The sequence below is a fragment of the Mustela nigripes genome, chromosome 17 (genome assembly GCF_022355385.1).
Source record: "Mustela nigripes isolate SB6536 chromosome 17, MUSNIG.SB6536, whole genome shotgun sequence".
In the NCBI taxonomy this organism is placed as follows: Eukaryota; Metazoa; Chordata; class Mammalia; order Carnivora; family Mustelidae; genus Mustela; species Mustela nigripes.
The window spans coordinates 58,169,574-58,184,078 of NC_081573.1; the positions used below are offsets into that span (position 1 = coordinate 58,169,574).

Here is a 14,505-nt window from a genome sequence, read left to right on the forward strand (position 1 = left end):
CTCCACAGAAAGAAACTGCTGACACGCCAGCGTCCCGTTTTCAAATTCCCCAAGCCCCGCCCTGGACCCTGCGTCTCCACATTTCTTCCCATTTTTAATCTGACCAAGGAGTTCACCAGGCCCTGGGGCGTGGGTGCCAGCGCGCATCAGGAATGGGGCTGGCGAGCTCACGCCAAAACACACCCGCGAGGGGCAGGCTTAGTCAGCTTGGAAAGCTGCCAACCCCCCGAGACCTGGGGTGAGCAGGGACCCCCGACAGACAGCGGCGTCTCACTTTGTCGGCTTTTCTGAGGCACAATTCTTGGAGGACAGGGAGGTCCCCGGGGGCCCCTGCCACAAGAACAGCCAGGACAGCCAGGAGGGTAGCCCCCCCCCCTTGGCTCTGAAGCGAGGCCGAGTGCTGACATGCTTCGGGGGAGGGTGGGAAGAACTGGTGAACTCGCTGTCCAGCCCCCACCAGCCGGTCGCTGCCGACCCTGAAGATCAGCTCAGGACAGACCAGGCTGTTGTGCGGGAAACTCAGTGCTCTGGGGTCCCCCTGGGGGCCTGGAAAACCCCAGCCATCCACCCTGCACCTCTCGTCATTCTACTGCAGAGGAAAACGGAGGGAAACACGCGGTGGTCACAGCCTGAGAGGGCAGGGAAGCATCTAGCCTCATCAGATAGTTGGGTGAATGGAGCGCAGAGAGGTTATCGGACTCACTGGAAGTCACTCGGCCCAGTGCGGAGTGCGGAGCGCGGAGAGGAGGCTCGGGTCTCCCCAGTCCCCCTCCTGTGTTCTGGAGCCCTGGCCAGGACTCGATCCTGCTCCCCAGCCCACGCAGCGCTCTGACCTTATAGCTCTGGGGAGCCTGGGCACCAATCCTCCCAACCGGGTGATTCGGCTGCCTACCGAGGGGGGGCAAATCCCCCAGGGACCCACCCGCCACGTGCACACACGTGATGCCTGTGTACCAAGCGCCCTCCGAAGGGTAGGGGCCGGGTGGGTCGCGGGACGCCGGCCCGGGGCCGAAGCAGGTTGTCCCTCCAACGTCTGCCGCTCTCTGGATGGAAGGTTCCTCGTGCAGGCTGCGCTGGCATTGCAGGGACCGTGCCCAGGAGAGGGGCAGCCAAGAGCGTCCTGGGTGGGTGCCCCCACGGCATGCCCCCCATTACAAGACAGGGCCTGACCGGAGCTAGACAACGTGTTCAAACACGTCTCCCTCCTCCCAGGTAAGGCGGCCGCAGGACAGGGCCCGGTGTGTACCCCCCCAGGCCTGACATCCCAGCATGGGCTGTTCAGGCAGGCCACACGCTGCTGAACCACAGCGAGGCTTCCCAAGCCCTCTCCCTTGGTGTTCTGGAAACAGCTCCCTGCCAGGGGCCCCCTTCCCTGACGACCAGGCCAGACACAGGTCCTCAAACTCCCTGTCTTGGCAGTGATGACCTCACCCATCCACCGGGACGAGAGCCTCCTTAGCCAGACTGTGGCTGGGCCTGCCTTCCTCCCCACACCCCTGACCCTGGTCCCCCACAGGGCGAGCCAGCAGGTGGCCTCCGGGGGTTGAGGGGGGACACCTGCTCTGCCCGGGCCCCATCCAGCCGTCCTCCCCCCACACCCATCCCAGGTCCTTGGGTCCTTTCCCTTAGCTCCAGGGGGTCTAAGATAATCGCAGGAGACACCCCCTATACCAGGGCTGTGACACGAGGGTGCCCAGATTAGGGGCAGCTCCAGCCAAGCCCCGTCTCTACCCACGGCTACACCTCAGAGGGCCACGGCTCCTGGGCCCCCAGTCCCCCCCACCAGGCACAAGCGCCCTGTCCTGTCCCGTTCGACGTCGGACCGTTCCTCTGTCCCTCATCCCTGCAGGGGGGAGATCACCCCCTCCGACGCGCACCCGCGCCCCACTGCTCCGCTCTGAGACAGGTTCCGAGAAGCTAAGCACCCAGCCCCAGGTCACACAGCCCAAGGGACTCGCTGTAGTGTGGGGACAGGGACAGGGCCTAGAGCCCCACCCAGGCCTTCTGCCGCAGCCCAGGTAACTCAGGCAGGAGATGAGCGTGTCTGTGCCCCGCGCCGAACCCGGGGCCAGCCCTGGCCGCTCACACGGACACGGACACGGACAAAGCATGAGGCTGGCCACAAGATCACGGTGGACTTCAGGCCCGTTTCCCTGCAGTGGCCTCAGAGCTGGACTGGCCACGTTGTGAGCTCACAGACAAGCACGGACAATCCGCCGGGTCTCAGTATGGACAGATGCCACCCGGCAGCCAAGGTCAGAGGGACTCAGAGCAGGATCACGTTGCAGGCACTGAGCTCCAAGGGCCCAGAAGGGAGGGTGGGGCCCGGGCCTCACGCCGTGGGAGGGGTGGGCGTGGCCCCCAAAATTCTCCCGCAGGGAGGGAGGGAGGGAGGTCCGCCCTCTAGGCGTCCGGAGGGAAAGGCACCTCCCACACTGTGAGCCTCCCTAGGCTCACGGGTGCTTGGAGGCCGGCTGGGCGGGAACGGGACAAAGCCCAGTGTTGGGGACAGGTGTGCCCTGGGCAGCACCCAGCCAGCAATGCAGAGAGGGCCCAGGGAGGTGGCGCCCCCCCAGCAGCCCCTGGTCCCAGTACCTGCTGTGGGTCACAGAAGGCTAATGGGAACTGGCGATCCAGGTGGGCATAGGAAGGGGCGCGTGCGGGGGGGGGGGGGGGGGCGCGGGTAGCTGTGGGCCTCCCCTGCCCTAGAAGCTCCTGTGCAAGAGAAAGATCTGGATGGAAACGAGAAGGAAAGATAAAAGGCTCCCTGGCCAGCTGTGCACAGCGGCGGGGGGTCGGGGAGGTGGGGTGGGGTCAGGCACCCCGGTCAGGGTACAAGCACACCCCAGAGACTCCATGGGACAAACCTCAGGTCCCCCCCGTCTCCTTACCCTGGCTGACCGGATGCCTGAACCTGGCGACCAACACCACCCCAGGGCCCTGGCATCCGCCGCTCCCGCCCAAGACGTGGCCATGTGTCCCCACACACCATGACAAAAGGCGGTTCAGCACGCACAGTGGGCTCCCAGCCCACCGCTGCCTCAGTTTCCCTGGCCATACGAGAAGGATGGCAACCCTCGATTCAAAGGCTGGGGCAGGAACATGTGACGGGAGGTAGCCAGGAGACGCCAGATCCATTTCTGCCACCCTTGGGGGGGCAGGGCTGTGAGAACCCCGTGATTATGCACACTTACGAGTTAATACGCCTGGAACCCATTTCTGGGCAGAGTCTGCGCATTCCATCGGATTATCGAAGGGGTCCGTGACCCAGAGAGAGAAGGTTAGAAATGCCCACCCAGCATCTCGCGCTCCCTCGAAGTCACGCGCTCTTGTGAAGGACCCCACGGGGCTGAGCTTCAGTCCCGTGACCCAGCGTGACTTGCTCCAGTGGCTCGGGCACGTTTGTGTCTGGCTGGGAAAGTGAGATTTCTGTGCTGATGACTGGGCCGTCGCCTGCACTTAGCTCACGGCTTGTGACTCTGGGGTCGCGAACAACGTGCAAACTCACTGACTGTGCCGAGATGGGCCCAGCCCTGGTGGAGGGCAGGCGTTCAGATGCCCGAGACTAGGCCATATAGTGGCAGACACACTGTGTGGGTACCCCGCAGCCCCTGGAGTGGGCACCGCCTGGACCTGATGGAGGACAGCCGGTCAACCAGTAGACTGGGGGGTAGGGCCTGAGCTCCTTCCCACTCTGATCATCACCCCAACTGACTGACCCTCACGTCGGCCGGCCCCAACCCACGGCCAGCCAAACCCATCCCTGATCCATGCCCCTCACCATCGGGACCTCCAATCTCCTGTCCCCAAGGCAGGAAGGGACTCCTTGGGGGCAGGCACGTTACAGCTCAGACCCCAGCCAGAGAGAGAGGCCTTGGCATTGACCCACCGCTCGTCCTGCCTCCTCTCCGTTCTCTGGCCTCCCGCTCTTTGCTAGACTGGAAAACAACAAGTTCGAGGGCAGCTCAAGACAAGAAAGGGGAGCAGCAGACAGGGCGGTGCTGGGAACAAAGGCAGCCCCGTGTGCCACGCTTGATCCGCAGGCTGTGGCCGAGAGTTCCCACTTCACCCCGCAGAGCTGCGACCCATCCCCATGTCACGGATGGGGAAACTCTGCTGAGGCCCCAGCAGATTTCCTGAAGCCGACCACGTCTGTTCCCACGCAGAGCTCAGGCTCTCCCTGACACCAGCTGGAAACCATCTTGGCTCACAGGTCCCCGGGGGAACACTCATCCCTGCCCCACATGGATCTGCCCAATCCAGGGGCATGGTGGGGTAGGAGACCCTTGGCAAACCCCGTCTGTCTCCCACAAGAAGCCAGATGGAGGTGCCTTCCAGACCCTAGCCTGAAAGGGACCCAGAGCCACCAGCAGACCATGAGCTCTACAAGCACCTGGCGGGTCCAATTCATGGCTGTCCCAGTGGGCCCAGTCGCGCCCACACCCAATGGTGGGGGAGAGGGCAGAGGAGGGTAGGCGCCCAGCAGTGTGCAGCCACTGGTCTGACACCTGCGTCTGGAGTATGAGTGACCTCGACACAGCAGCTGAGGCTGGCGAGAATCTAAACTCCAGTCTGAGCCGCTTCTGCCTGAAAGTAAAAGCCCTCATCTCTCTGGTCCAAGCAAATGCTACTAAGTTTTTGTTTAGGGAGAAGGTAAGCCTGGCCTCATGCCAGATCCCACACAGCCATCAAGACTGACAGAGTTGGGACACCTGGGTGGCTCAGTTGGTTGGACGACTGCCTTCGGCTCAGGTCATGATCCCGGAGTCCCGGGATCGAGTCCCACGTCGGGCTCTCAGCTCCACGGGGAGTCTGCTTCTCTCTCTGACCTCCTCGCTCATGCTCTCTCTCCCTGTCTCTCTCTCAAATAAATAAATAAAATCTTTAAAAAAAAAAAAAAAAAAAAAAAAAGACTGACAGAGTAGGGGCGCCTGGGGGGCTCAGTGCTTAAGCCTCTGCCTTCGGCTCAGGTCATGATCTCAGGGTCCTGGGATCGAGCCCCGCCCGCATCGGGCTCTCTGCTTGGCGGGGAGCCGGCTTCCTCCTCTCTCTCTGCCTCTCTGCCTGTGATCACTCTGTGTCAAATAAATAAACAAAATCTTAAAAAAAAAAAAAAAAAAAAAAAGGAAAGACTGACAGAGTGAGTCTCTCTCACCGCTCCTTGCACTGGGCAACACCAGAGCCCACAAGAGGAAGGCCCCGTGGGGGTCGTGGCGGGAAGACCTACAAGGAAGGGCTTTATGCCCGTGCATGCTACCAGCGGACCGCACCGAGCCCAGAAGCCAACCTGTTTCACAGCAGCACTTCTTAGGAAGCCCAAACTGTGGTGGGTTGTGTCCAGGGCACTGAAAAGACCAACCAGCAAACCTGAGAACTTTGCTCGAGTGCCTGCAACACAGCACCAAAGGGGCAGGCCACCGGGCCCTCCCTGGGCGCACCACGGAACCTGGGCCCGCACTGCTGCGGGCGCGGGGGGGGGGGGGGGTTGAGGCGGAGGGCGGAGCAGAGTGCCCCTCCTCTCCTCAGGGAGAACTTCCAGAACCCAGCGCGTTGTGGGATACTTGGAGGACACTCAGAAACTCTCTGTGGCTTTTCGCTGCCTCCTCAGAGGCCCCTACAAGGGCCTCCCTGGGCACCCATAACCTTTCTCCCTGCTCAACTTTGAGCCGCCCGTGCCAGGCAGCTCCAAGTTCTGCGAGGCTTGGACCAGCCTCTCTTTCCAGATGGTGAGGCTCTAGACGGGCACTCATCCTGGCAGACAGGGAGCCCCTTTCTGTGACTGAAAGTCCTCTCTCCGCCAGAGAGAGCCACCCACACCTACACACACCAGACACACTCCCAAGGCAGTTCAGGGAAGAAGAGCCCCAAAGACTGATGAGGACATGGAAAACCTCAGCCGCACTCAAAGCCCCCAGGGGCAGGGGTGCCGTCCAGGACTCCTGGCCAGGCCCAGCAGCGCCACAGTGACATGGTGGGGGGCGGCGCTGAACTCACCGCAGTCCCTCTGCCGTCTACTTAAACCTGAAAGTTTAAGCAGGGACTTTCTTTTAAAGACAGAGAGGACAGGCCCTTAGAGACATTATCGGTTTCACCACAGACTGGGCCCACAAGCGCTAGATCATATTGGAATGTGATTATTATAATCGTATCAGAAAAAGTCATCCTGCCTTTAGAGAGCCGTTCCCTTTCCAGACCAGTGTGTCATCCCATAAACCCTCATCTCAAAGCCCCACCAGAAACCACAGGTCTTCCTGTCCTAGAGCAGATGGACCTCTTAGACTGGCACAGATGTTCTTGTGTTTTTTTAAAGCCGAGATCCACATCCTGAGACGGCCCCCCAAAAGGCAAATAACGTTCTTTCCCCCGCATGGCTGCTCTGTTCAGGGTCTCTCTCCGGAAAGCGCGCGATGTCAGGCAGCCAAGGGGAAGTGCACTGGGTTTTGCCTTCTGGACTCAGCACTTCGTGAAGTGGGCCTGCCCCGCAGGACAGTGTGGCTCCGGCCCGACACTCGGCCCACACACTGCAGAATCCCCATGGCACCAGCAGCCACTGCCCATCAGAAGCTACTCCTAGGAGTAGGTCCCGTGGCCGCGGTCCTGTGGCCAGGACCCCAACCCTGATCGTAGCCTGCGGGCTCTGGACTCTGGGCACTTCAGAACGTCCAGGAAACCCTCGCTTCGGTGGCAGCTCTGAAAGCAGGCAGCTTCCATCCGGCACGGCTCCACAGAAGCCCGCCAAAGGGAGGCAGGCATAAAAGGCGCCAACAGCCAAGAAAGAGAAGAAAACCACACGACGTTTGGTACAAATGATTTTTTCCTGAAATCCCGCAAGACAAGGGTTTTTGCAGAGCACTCCTGGCCCCCGGGGACCGCATCCTCCGACACACCCAGACCAAGCCCCAGGCGAGGACCACGAGCAGGGCTGTCGTTGAGCACGACCGCGCACCCCCAGGCCCACCCTGCACCCCCCTCCCACACGAAGTGGACGCGCAGGCCGGACCCGCGATGGCTCCTTTGAGACCGCTGCGTCCACGAGCGTCGGCTTGGGCCGCGCCAGCCGCTGCCGACTCGGGACCGGCCGGTTCCGGAGCAGGAATGAATGAGCGTCTCGCTGGAACCGCAGCGTCCGCCGGGCGGTCGGCCCCGGGGAGCGCGGACCGGCCCCGCGCGGACGCTCGCACGAGGCAGGGGGAGGGCGTCGCGAGGGGACGAGGGGAGGAAGCGGAACCGGCCCCCACCCTCACCCCCGCCCCCGCCGCGGCCGGGCCAGGGGCCCCGCGGACTCACCGCCCCACCCCGCGAGGACGCGTCCACCGACGGGCGCGACCCACGTGGCTGCGCGGCCCCGCCGCCCCCGCCCCGCCGTCCCCGCGGGCCCCGCCGCCCCCCGCCCCGCCGCCGTACTCACGCACGCAGAGGCAGGCCACGAGCTTGGCGGCCTCCTCGGGCACCGGGCAGGTGGGGAAGAGCGGCTTGAGCAGGTAGGTGGCGAAGACGAGCGCCACGATGTACTGCGAGGACGGCCGGATGATGAGCAGCTCGATCCAGAGCTTGAGGAAGGCGGGCAGCGAGCCGTACACCTCGAGCATGTAGGCGTAGTCGCCGCCCGACTTGCTGATGGTGGTGCCCAGCTCGGCGTAGCACAGCGCGCCCACGATGGAGAAGACCCCGCACACGGCCCACACCACCAGCGCCAGCCCCGGCGAGCCCGCCTCCTTGAGCACGCCGGTGGGCGTCACGAAGATGCCCGAGCCGATGATGGTGCCCACGATGATGGCCACGCCGTTGAAGAGCGTGATGCTCCGCTGCAGGGTCACGCCCTCCGCGCCCTCCGCGCCCTCCGCGCGCCGCGTCGCCAGCATCCGCTCCCGCGCCTGCCGCTCCTCCTCCTCGGCCGCCGCGGCCGCCGCGGCCGCGCGCCGCTTCGGGCCGGCGCCTGCCATGCCGCCGAGCCTCCGGCCGGGCCGACCACGAGGCGCGCGAGGACCCGCTCCCAGCGCGGCTGCCGGCCGCTGCGTCAGGGCGCAGGCCCGCCGGCGCTTTTATAGGCCGGCTCAGGCCCCGCCCCCGCCCGCCCCCCCGCCGGCGCGCGCCGCTTCCAGGCCGCAAGCCCCGCCCCCGCGGCGCCGGCGCGCGCACCTGCTCGTGCGGCGGCCGGGCCCCGCCACCCGGGCTGGGAGCCGGGGCGCCCGCGGCTCGGACGGGGCGCGGCCGTGCGGGGACGCTCAGACCCGGAGGGGGGGGGGGGGCGCGGGGGGCCGGGGTGGTGTCCCCGCCCCTCTCGCCTCCACCCCGACCCGGTCTGCTCCTGCTGCGGACCCGGGCAGTAGTACGAGGACGTTCGGGACCGGCCCTCCGGGGGAAGCTGGGGGTCCAGGGGGCCGCTGGGGTACTGCGTCACGGGCCGAGGTCCTTTCTGGGCCAATCGCCGTGTTCCCTGCCAGAGAGCAGCGTTCGGGGCACAGCTCTGGAGGTAGGGAGCTAGAGATCTGCGTAAGCTCCCGGAGACTGACCGACGGGGGCCCTGCCCCCGAGTCCAGCAGGCTGGAGGGTGCAGGCACTTTGATCTTTAGTTTACCAAGATGAAAATGGGTGCAAGGGCTCCCAGTCACCAGTCACCCTGGGCCTGGAAGCCGGAAAGGATCCAGGGCTCTCGCTCAGGACGCTGACACGGGCACAGGGAAAGAGCAGAGTCCCGCCCTGGGGGAGGAGGCGCATCACTCTGGGCCTTCCACACCGGGCCCCCCAGCGGGCCCCCAGCCGCAGCTGAATGTCAGCAGTGTTGGAACCAAATGAAATCCTGGCAGCCAAAAGGTCACCGCACAACTGCTGACGGGCAAGATGTTGTCTGACGTGGCCTACGGGAAACAGAAAACAATCTCGCCGTCCTTGTCCTTCAGCCGTCCTTCCAGGGCGGGAGGGTCCCGCTGCCCACGGCCCAGCAGACTTCCCCAACCCATGGGAGCCCCCGGGCGCTGAGCGGAGGCCCCTCGTGCACACTGTGACCAGAGCCGTCTTGTAGCTGAGAAACAGGCTGGGCCGGGTTCTGTAACTCATCTGACAGGTGAGTGGGCTGGGGCTGTCCTGCTGAGGACCCCGAGCCCCTCTGCCACCCTTCTTCCTGTGGGTTATTCACCTCTAGACAGACGTTCACCCTCTGTCCCAGGCCCCCATGGTGGCAAAGGCGACCGTCTTGGGATGGGTGACAGTTTCTCAAGGAAGGCAAGCACGTGGCAGTGCTGGAAGGCAAGGCCTCAAGCATCTCACCTGTGTTCACACGGCAGACACCTGCAAGGGTGTGTCCTTGGGGTCAGCACTGCCCTGAACTCCGGGCACCTGACCTGGAGGGTGTCCTCCAACAAGAGCCGATCGATAACCGCACGTGGCGCTGTAAAGCGGCAGCGGTGATAAGCCGACCGGCGCTGACGGGACCTGGAATGTTGGTGCGGAGGAAACAGACCAGTCTAGTGCAGCTTTCCCGGCGTGCGAATTAATGGGGGAGACACAGGGGGCTTGGGTGCGGGGCTCCGGAAAGGATGCAGGAGACCTTCATGAGCTGCGTGCCAGCACCCCGGGACCCCAGGGGCCCACTGCTACGATTGGTTTCCGTATGATAATGTCCGCGATGTGTCTCAGAGCTCCCCGTGGCTTCTTGAAGGGTCTGAAAACCTCTGACCCCTGAAATCAGACTCTAAAATCTTAGCCAAGAGTGCCATCTACCGGCAGTGTCCTTAAGGACCCGTTTCTCCCACACGTTACCCAACAGCCGTCTGTTCAGGGCCAACCCGCGCTAGTTGCTCATTTATTAAAAGCTGTGCCCTTTCTTCTGCCGAGCGCTGGAGGGGAGGATCTCTCGAACATATTTCTACAGAGGAAAGCTCTCGGGAGTTTGCACCAGTAGCTTCAAGCCTTGTGCGCTCTCCCCGGTCATCCCGCTTCTGGGAATTTCTCTTCGGAAGTAAGGACGGAGCTGTGTTTTGGCTCCGTGGCCGTTTGTTATGGCTTTGGAACCTGATGGCCAGCATTGGAAAGAAACCAAACAGCGGGCAGACCTGCTTTGGTAAATGCGGCCGTGCCCGCCGGTGGCGCACTGTGGAACCCTCGGACATCAGGGTGTGAAAGAATCTTCCCCTGGCATAATCCAGCCTTGATGTGTGGAAGATGAGGACGGGATGTAACATTCCAAAGCCGCATGGGGCGGAGTCCTGGCGTGCTCTGGCTGAGCTGGGTCTCCCCTTCTGTTTTGCCGAGAGTGGGGAGACCTGCCGTTTTGGAGGAAGAGCTGTTGCTCTTTCTCAGGTAGGGAGTGTAACCGGGCCTCGAGGCCAGTGCCTCTTCTGGGGAGGAACATTTCCCAGGGCCTCTTGGAACAGGGAGGACTGGCTTCCAAGAAGCGGAACCGCCCTGGAGGGAAGCGGACACCGAGCTTCGGGGACAGCAGAGCCACACCTGTTGTGAGTCTTGGAAATTATGACTCCCTTTTAGGCAGCAGCCTCTCTCTCTCTCCTGTTTGGGATCCCAGAGGCCCTGGGGCCAATCTGGGGAGAAGAGAGCCTATCGCAAGCCCCCACCCCGCCCCAGCTGCTGGGAGATGGGCCAGACATTGGGCTAATGTCATAGCCACTAGGCATCTGTGCCTTCTTTCCGAGCGCCGCCCTGTCATCTCCAGAGTGGCCCTGAGGTTCAGGTTCCTGGTGGCAAGTTGCGGGGTGCAGGAAATGGGAAGTGGGGAGGGGCAGGGGCAGGGGCAAAAGGAGCCAGAAGACTCAAACTGGGAGGTGTTGGTGCTGGTGATGGCATGGTCGGCGGGGACCTGAGTTCACAAGACCAGTAACTATGTGAGATGATGGGTAGACTCGCTGTGGGGTCGCCTGCAGCATATTCAAATGTCAAATCATCAGGGGGGCACCTATCTCCATAAACTTGGGGCGACACGAAAGGGAGATTTCATGGCAGCAGCGTCATCCTTGGGCTTCCACGCGGGCCCCTGAACTCACTGCTGAGTCCCCCATCCACGGAGCCACCACCTCAAGGAATGGGGCAAATCCGGCCACTCTTTGGGCCTGGGTTTCCCGGGCTCTAAGTGGGGATCATGGTTCCCACTACAGACGAGCACAGTGTCGTCACAGAAGAACTTCATCAGTAGTGATCACCAGCAGGGGTGATGGTGTCTATAAATGGCAAATCTGAGGGCTTAAACCCCGATTTGGCGGCAGCAGCTATCTCCCGGTATGCGCGCGAGCACGCATGTCACCTACATTTTCTCCTATTTCCCTGTTGTTCCTAAACTTTCCACGGCGAGCGTACACTTCTTCCAGGTTCTCAATCTCTCTCTCTCTTTTTGAAAGATTTCTTTATTTGTTTGTTTGACAGAGATCACAGTAGGCAGAGGCAGGCAGCAGAGAGAGGGGGAAGCAGGCTCCCTGCTGAGCAGAGCCCGATGTGGGGCTCGATCCCAGAACCCCGAGGTCTTGACCTGAGCCGAAGGCAGAGGCTTTAACACACACCTGAGCCAAAGGTGCCCCCGTTCTCAATCTCTTCAAAGTCTTCCCATCACGGAGGGTTGAAAGGAAACTCTCCAGGGCGCACACAGGAGCGACGTCTGAGTTCTGGCTCCTTTCCCACACGGAGCCTGGCTTGGGACTCCTCCCTGGGGAAGCTAGGAGTCCAGGGGAGGTCGCCCTCCTGCTCCCCTAGCTTTGCCTCCGACTGTCCTTTGCCAACACACTCTGATTTTTCGGTATTGGGGAAGAGAAGCGTGGCCCCTTCGCCCAGGGAGAGTTGGATGGTCTCACGACGCTTCGATCACCAGACGTGCGTGCTGTGTCTTTCACAGATATTCCCAGCATAGTCGTCAGCCAGCATCTTTCTCCCAAAGCAAGCCACCTCCTGTCCCCAAAGGTAAAGAAAACTTGCAGACCACACACGTAGGGTGATTTTCTGCCTCCCGGACAGACCCCCGGCTCCAAGAGACAGGAGGTTTATTTGTCTCCAGGGTTTAAAAGGCTTCCTGACTACTCCGGGGTACTCCTGGGTGCCCCCGCTTCGAGCTGCCCCAGACAACACTTGGTTCAATGCTCGTAGCCCGGCCAGTGGCCTGGCTTGGAAAGGAACCTCCAGCAGGTGTGTCCCAGCTTCTGCATGGGTAAAACAAGGGCACTAGTAGGGTTTGTGGGGGGCAGAACTGACACAAGCCACACACAGCAGGTCACGGAAAGCCAGGACGCAGCACGGCAGCCACCCGCCCCCACGGGGTAACCTGCATTAGGGCAGAGCACTGGAGGGGTAGGGGAGGACGTGACGCTCTGTTGGCTTGGCCCTGTGACTTTGCCGGCTGCTCCGCCAAGGCCCTGGGCCTTTACAGGCCCATGAGATCCTCATTCTCCTTTAGAACTCCTTCTTTTTCCCGGGGAAGAGCTGACCCGAAAATCCCTCGCTGATGTGGAAGCGTGCCCGCCCCCCGGTCATCTGGCTGCCCCTGCCTGCCTCTTCTCGGTTTTATGAGAAATCTGTGTCCTTTTCATAAAGAAAGCATGCTTTCTTCTAGAAATGTGTGTGTGTGTTTTTACAAAGATTTTATTTATTTATTTGACAGAGATCAGAAGTAGGCAGAGAGGCAGGCAGAGAGGGAGGGGGAAGCAGGCTCCCCGCAGAGCAGAGAGCCCGATGAGGGGCTCGATCCCAGGACCCTGGCATCACGATTGAGCCGAAGGCAGCGGCTTTAACCCTCTGGGCTCCGCAGCGCTGCGAGGACAAACTCTGGGTGTGGAGAGCCTGTCTGTCATTCTCTGTCGCAGCCCTAAGCCGACCCTGAGATATTATAGAAAGGGGACCCCTTCTGGCCCTGGCCCGTCGTGCCTGCCTGTCAGCGGGGCAGGAAGAGCCAGCCTAACCTGCCCGCCGGACGCTCCCGGGGTCCCCGTCTGGCTGAGCACCCGCGGGTCCCTGTGCGCCCGGCTCCGAGGGGGGCCTGGCCTTCCCTGTGGGCACGTCTGAGCCGATGGGGCCACACAGGCTCCAGCAGATGGGAGAGCACGTCCGGCAGAATCGTCTTCTGGCGGAAGGAGGGACAGACGGACCGAGGCCCTGCTGCACCGGGCAGCGCCCACGTCGGGGACCTGCACACACAGATGTGAGCTTCCAGGGTCTCCCCCCTCGTCAGACAAGCCACCTCCAGGCCATCTCACACCCAGAATTTGCCGTGCTCATGGAGTGCAGCAGGGAAGGAGGTAGCTCCCAGCGGTCAGCCTGCCTCCGGCAGCCAGCCGAGGCCCACGAGAAGGAAGTGGCAGGGAGACCGTCCTGTTCCCATTGCTACTCCCGTCCCGAGTGGACACAGACAGTGGCCAGAAGGTCCTGACTGCTGCTCCCCACACCCGGGAAGCTAGGAGGACCCAGGCAGCCTCACGATGACTCTGCCTTCTGGGTCCCACCACCATCCCAGCTCCCCGAGACCCCTGGGGCAGCGCCTGCCCGCTGGGGTCTGACTCCAGACGTTTCTACCCTCTCCACGCAGGAGCGTGGCCCACACGTGCATCTGTGTCACTGCACTCAGCCCTTTTGAGGTTCTAGAAGGGAGTGGGGTGTGGAAAAAGGAAAAGGCCAATCGGAAGTGTAGCTCACACACCTCGAGTCCATGTGGGAACTGTCGGAGCTGTAAGCAGGAGAGGGTGCCTCCACCTTCTCCCCGACCTTGGCCCTGACCTCGGCCCTGACCTCCAAGCCGGCGGAGCCAACCCCATCCTCTGAGCCACGCGTCAGCGCCCTGACCTTCTCCGGGACCCACCACGTTCTTTGGCTCCTACAGCCAGGGGGGCAGAAACCACATGCAGATGTCTCCAGCGTCCAATGCTTTCAGCCAGTGCTGCCGGCCTGCTTTGCCACTGGGCCTGCGTCTGGAACAGGAGTGACACGGAGCCCTGGTCACCTCTAGCATTATTCCACACTTGCTTATCACATGCCCTGTCTCTGCACCCTCTTCCCGCGGACACACGCCCTGCCCGGGGCTGGGCCCCGTGGGCTTTGCTGTCCTGTTCATGGACGTATGCCCACTGTCTTGCACGCTAACTGGTATGCACCGGCGGGAGGTGTTTGAGAAATGGTTGTGGAACGTTGATTGCAGGGAAGCTGTGTGTTTCGTTATGGAATCGCGGATATGGATGTAGAGCCTGAGCTCTGCGCATGCTGTTTGATGTCCGTACCTTTGATTTGTGTTTATGTGTTCAGGGACCTGGAACACCTGTAGGGCGACCCCCTCTGAATTTCCAGAATTTAGTAAAAGGATCAGAAGATTTCACTTTAAAATAGTTTCCCTATTTCAATGCTACTATGAAAAAAAAAATCCCAAACTGACACAGGAAATTCTGATAGAGTATAATCTTGGCATTGAAAAAATACACAGCCTTAATCTTCAATGCAACAGTTGGTGAACGTATCTTAAGTATGGCGGAAACAGGAGAGCTTTTTTCCTGTTGACATCCATGCTAACGCTTCCATGGACTTGGG

At 61.8% G+C, this 14,505-nt stretch overlaps 1 protein-coding gene across 1 annotated transcript in view; it reads right to left on the minus strand.

Annotated features, from left to right (window-relative positions):
* Window positions 1–7,958, minus strand: part of SLC7A5 (solute carrier family 7 member 5) — a 31,074-nt gene extending 23,116 nt beyond the window's left edge. The window contains exon 1 of the mRNA XM_059381565.1: window positions 7,409–7,958. Within this exon, the coding sequence (XP_059237548.1) occupies window positions 7,409–7,943 (535 nt within the window). The 5' untranslated portion in view covers window positions 7,944–7,958. The remainder of the gene's footprint in view (window positions 1–7,408) is intronic.
* Between the last annotated feature and the right edge of the window lie 6,547 nt (window positions 7,959–14,505).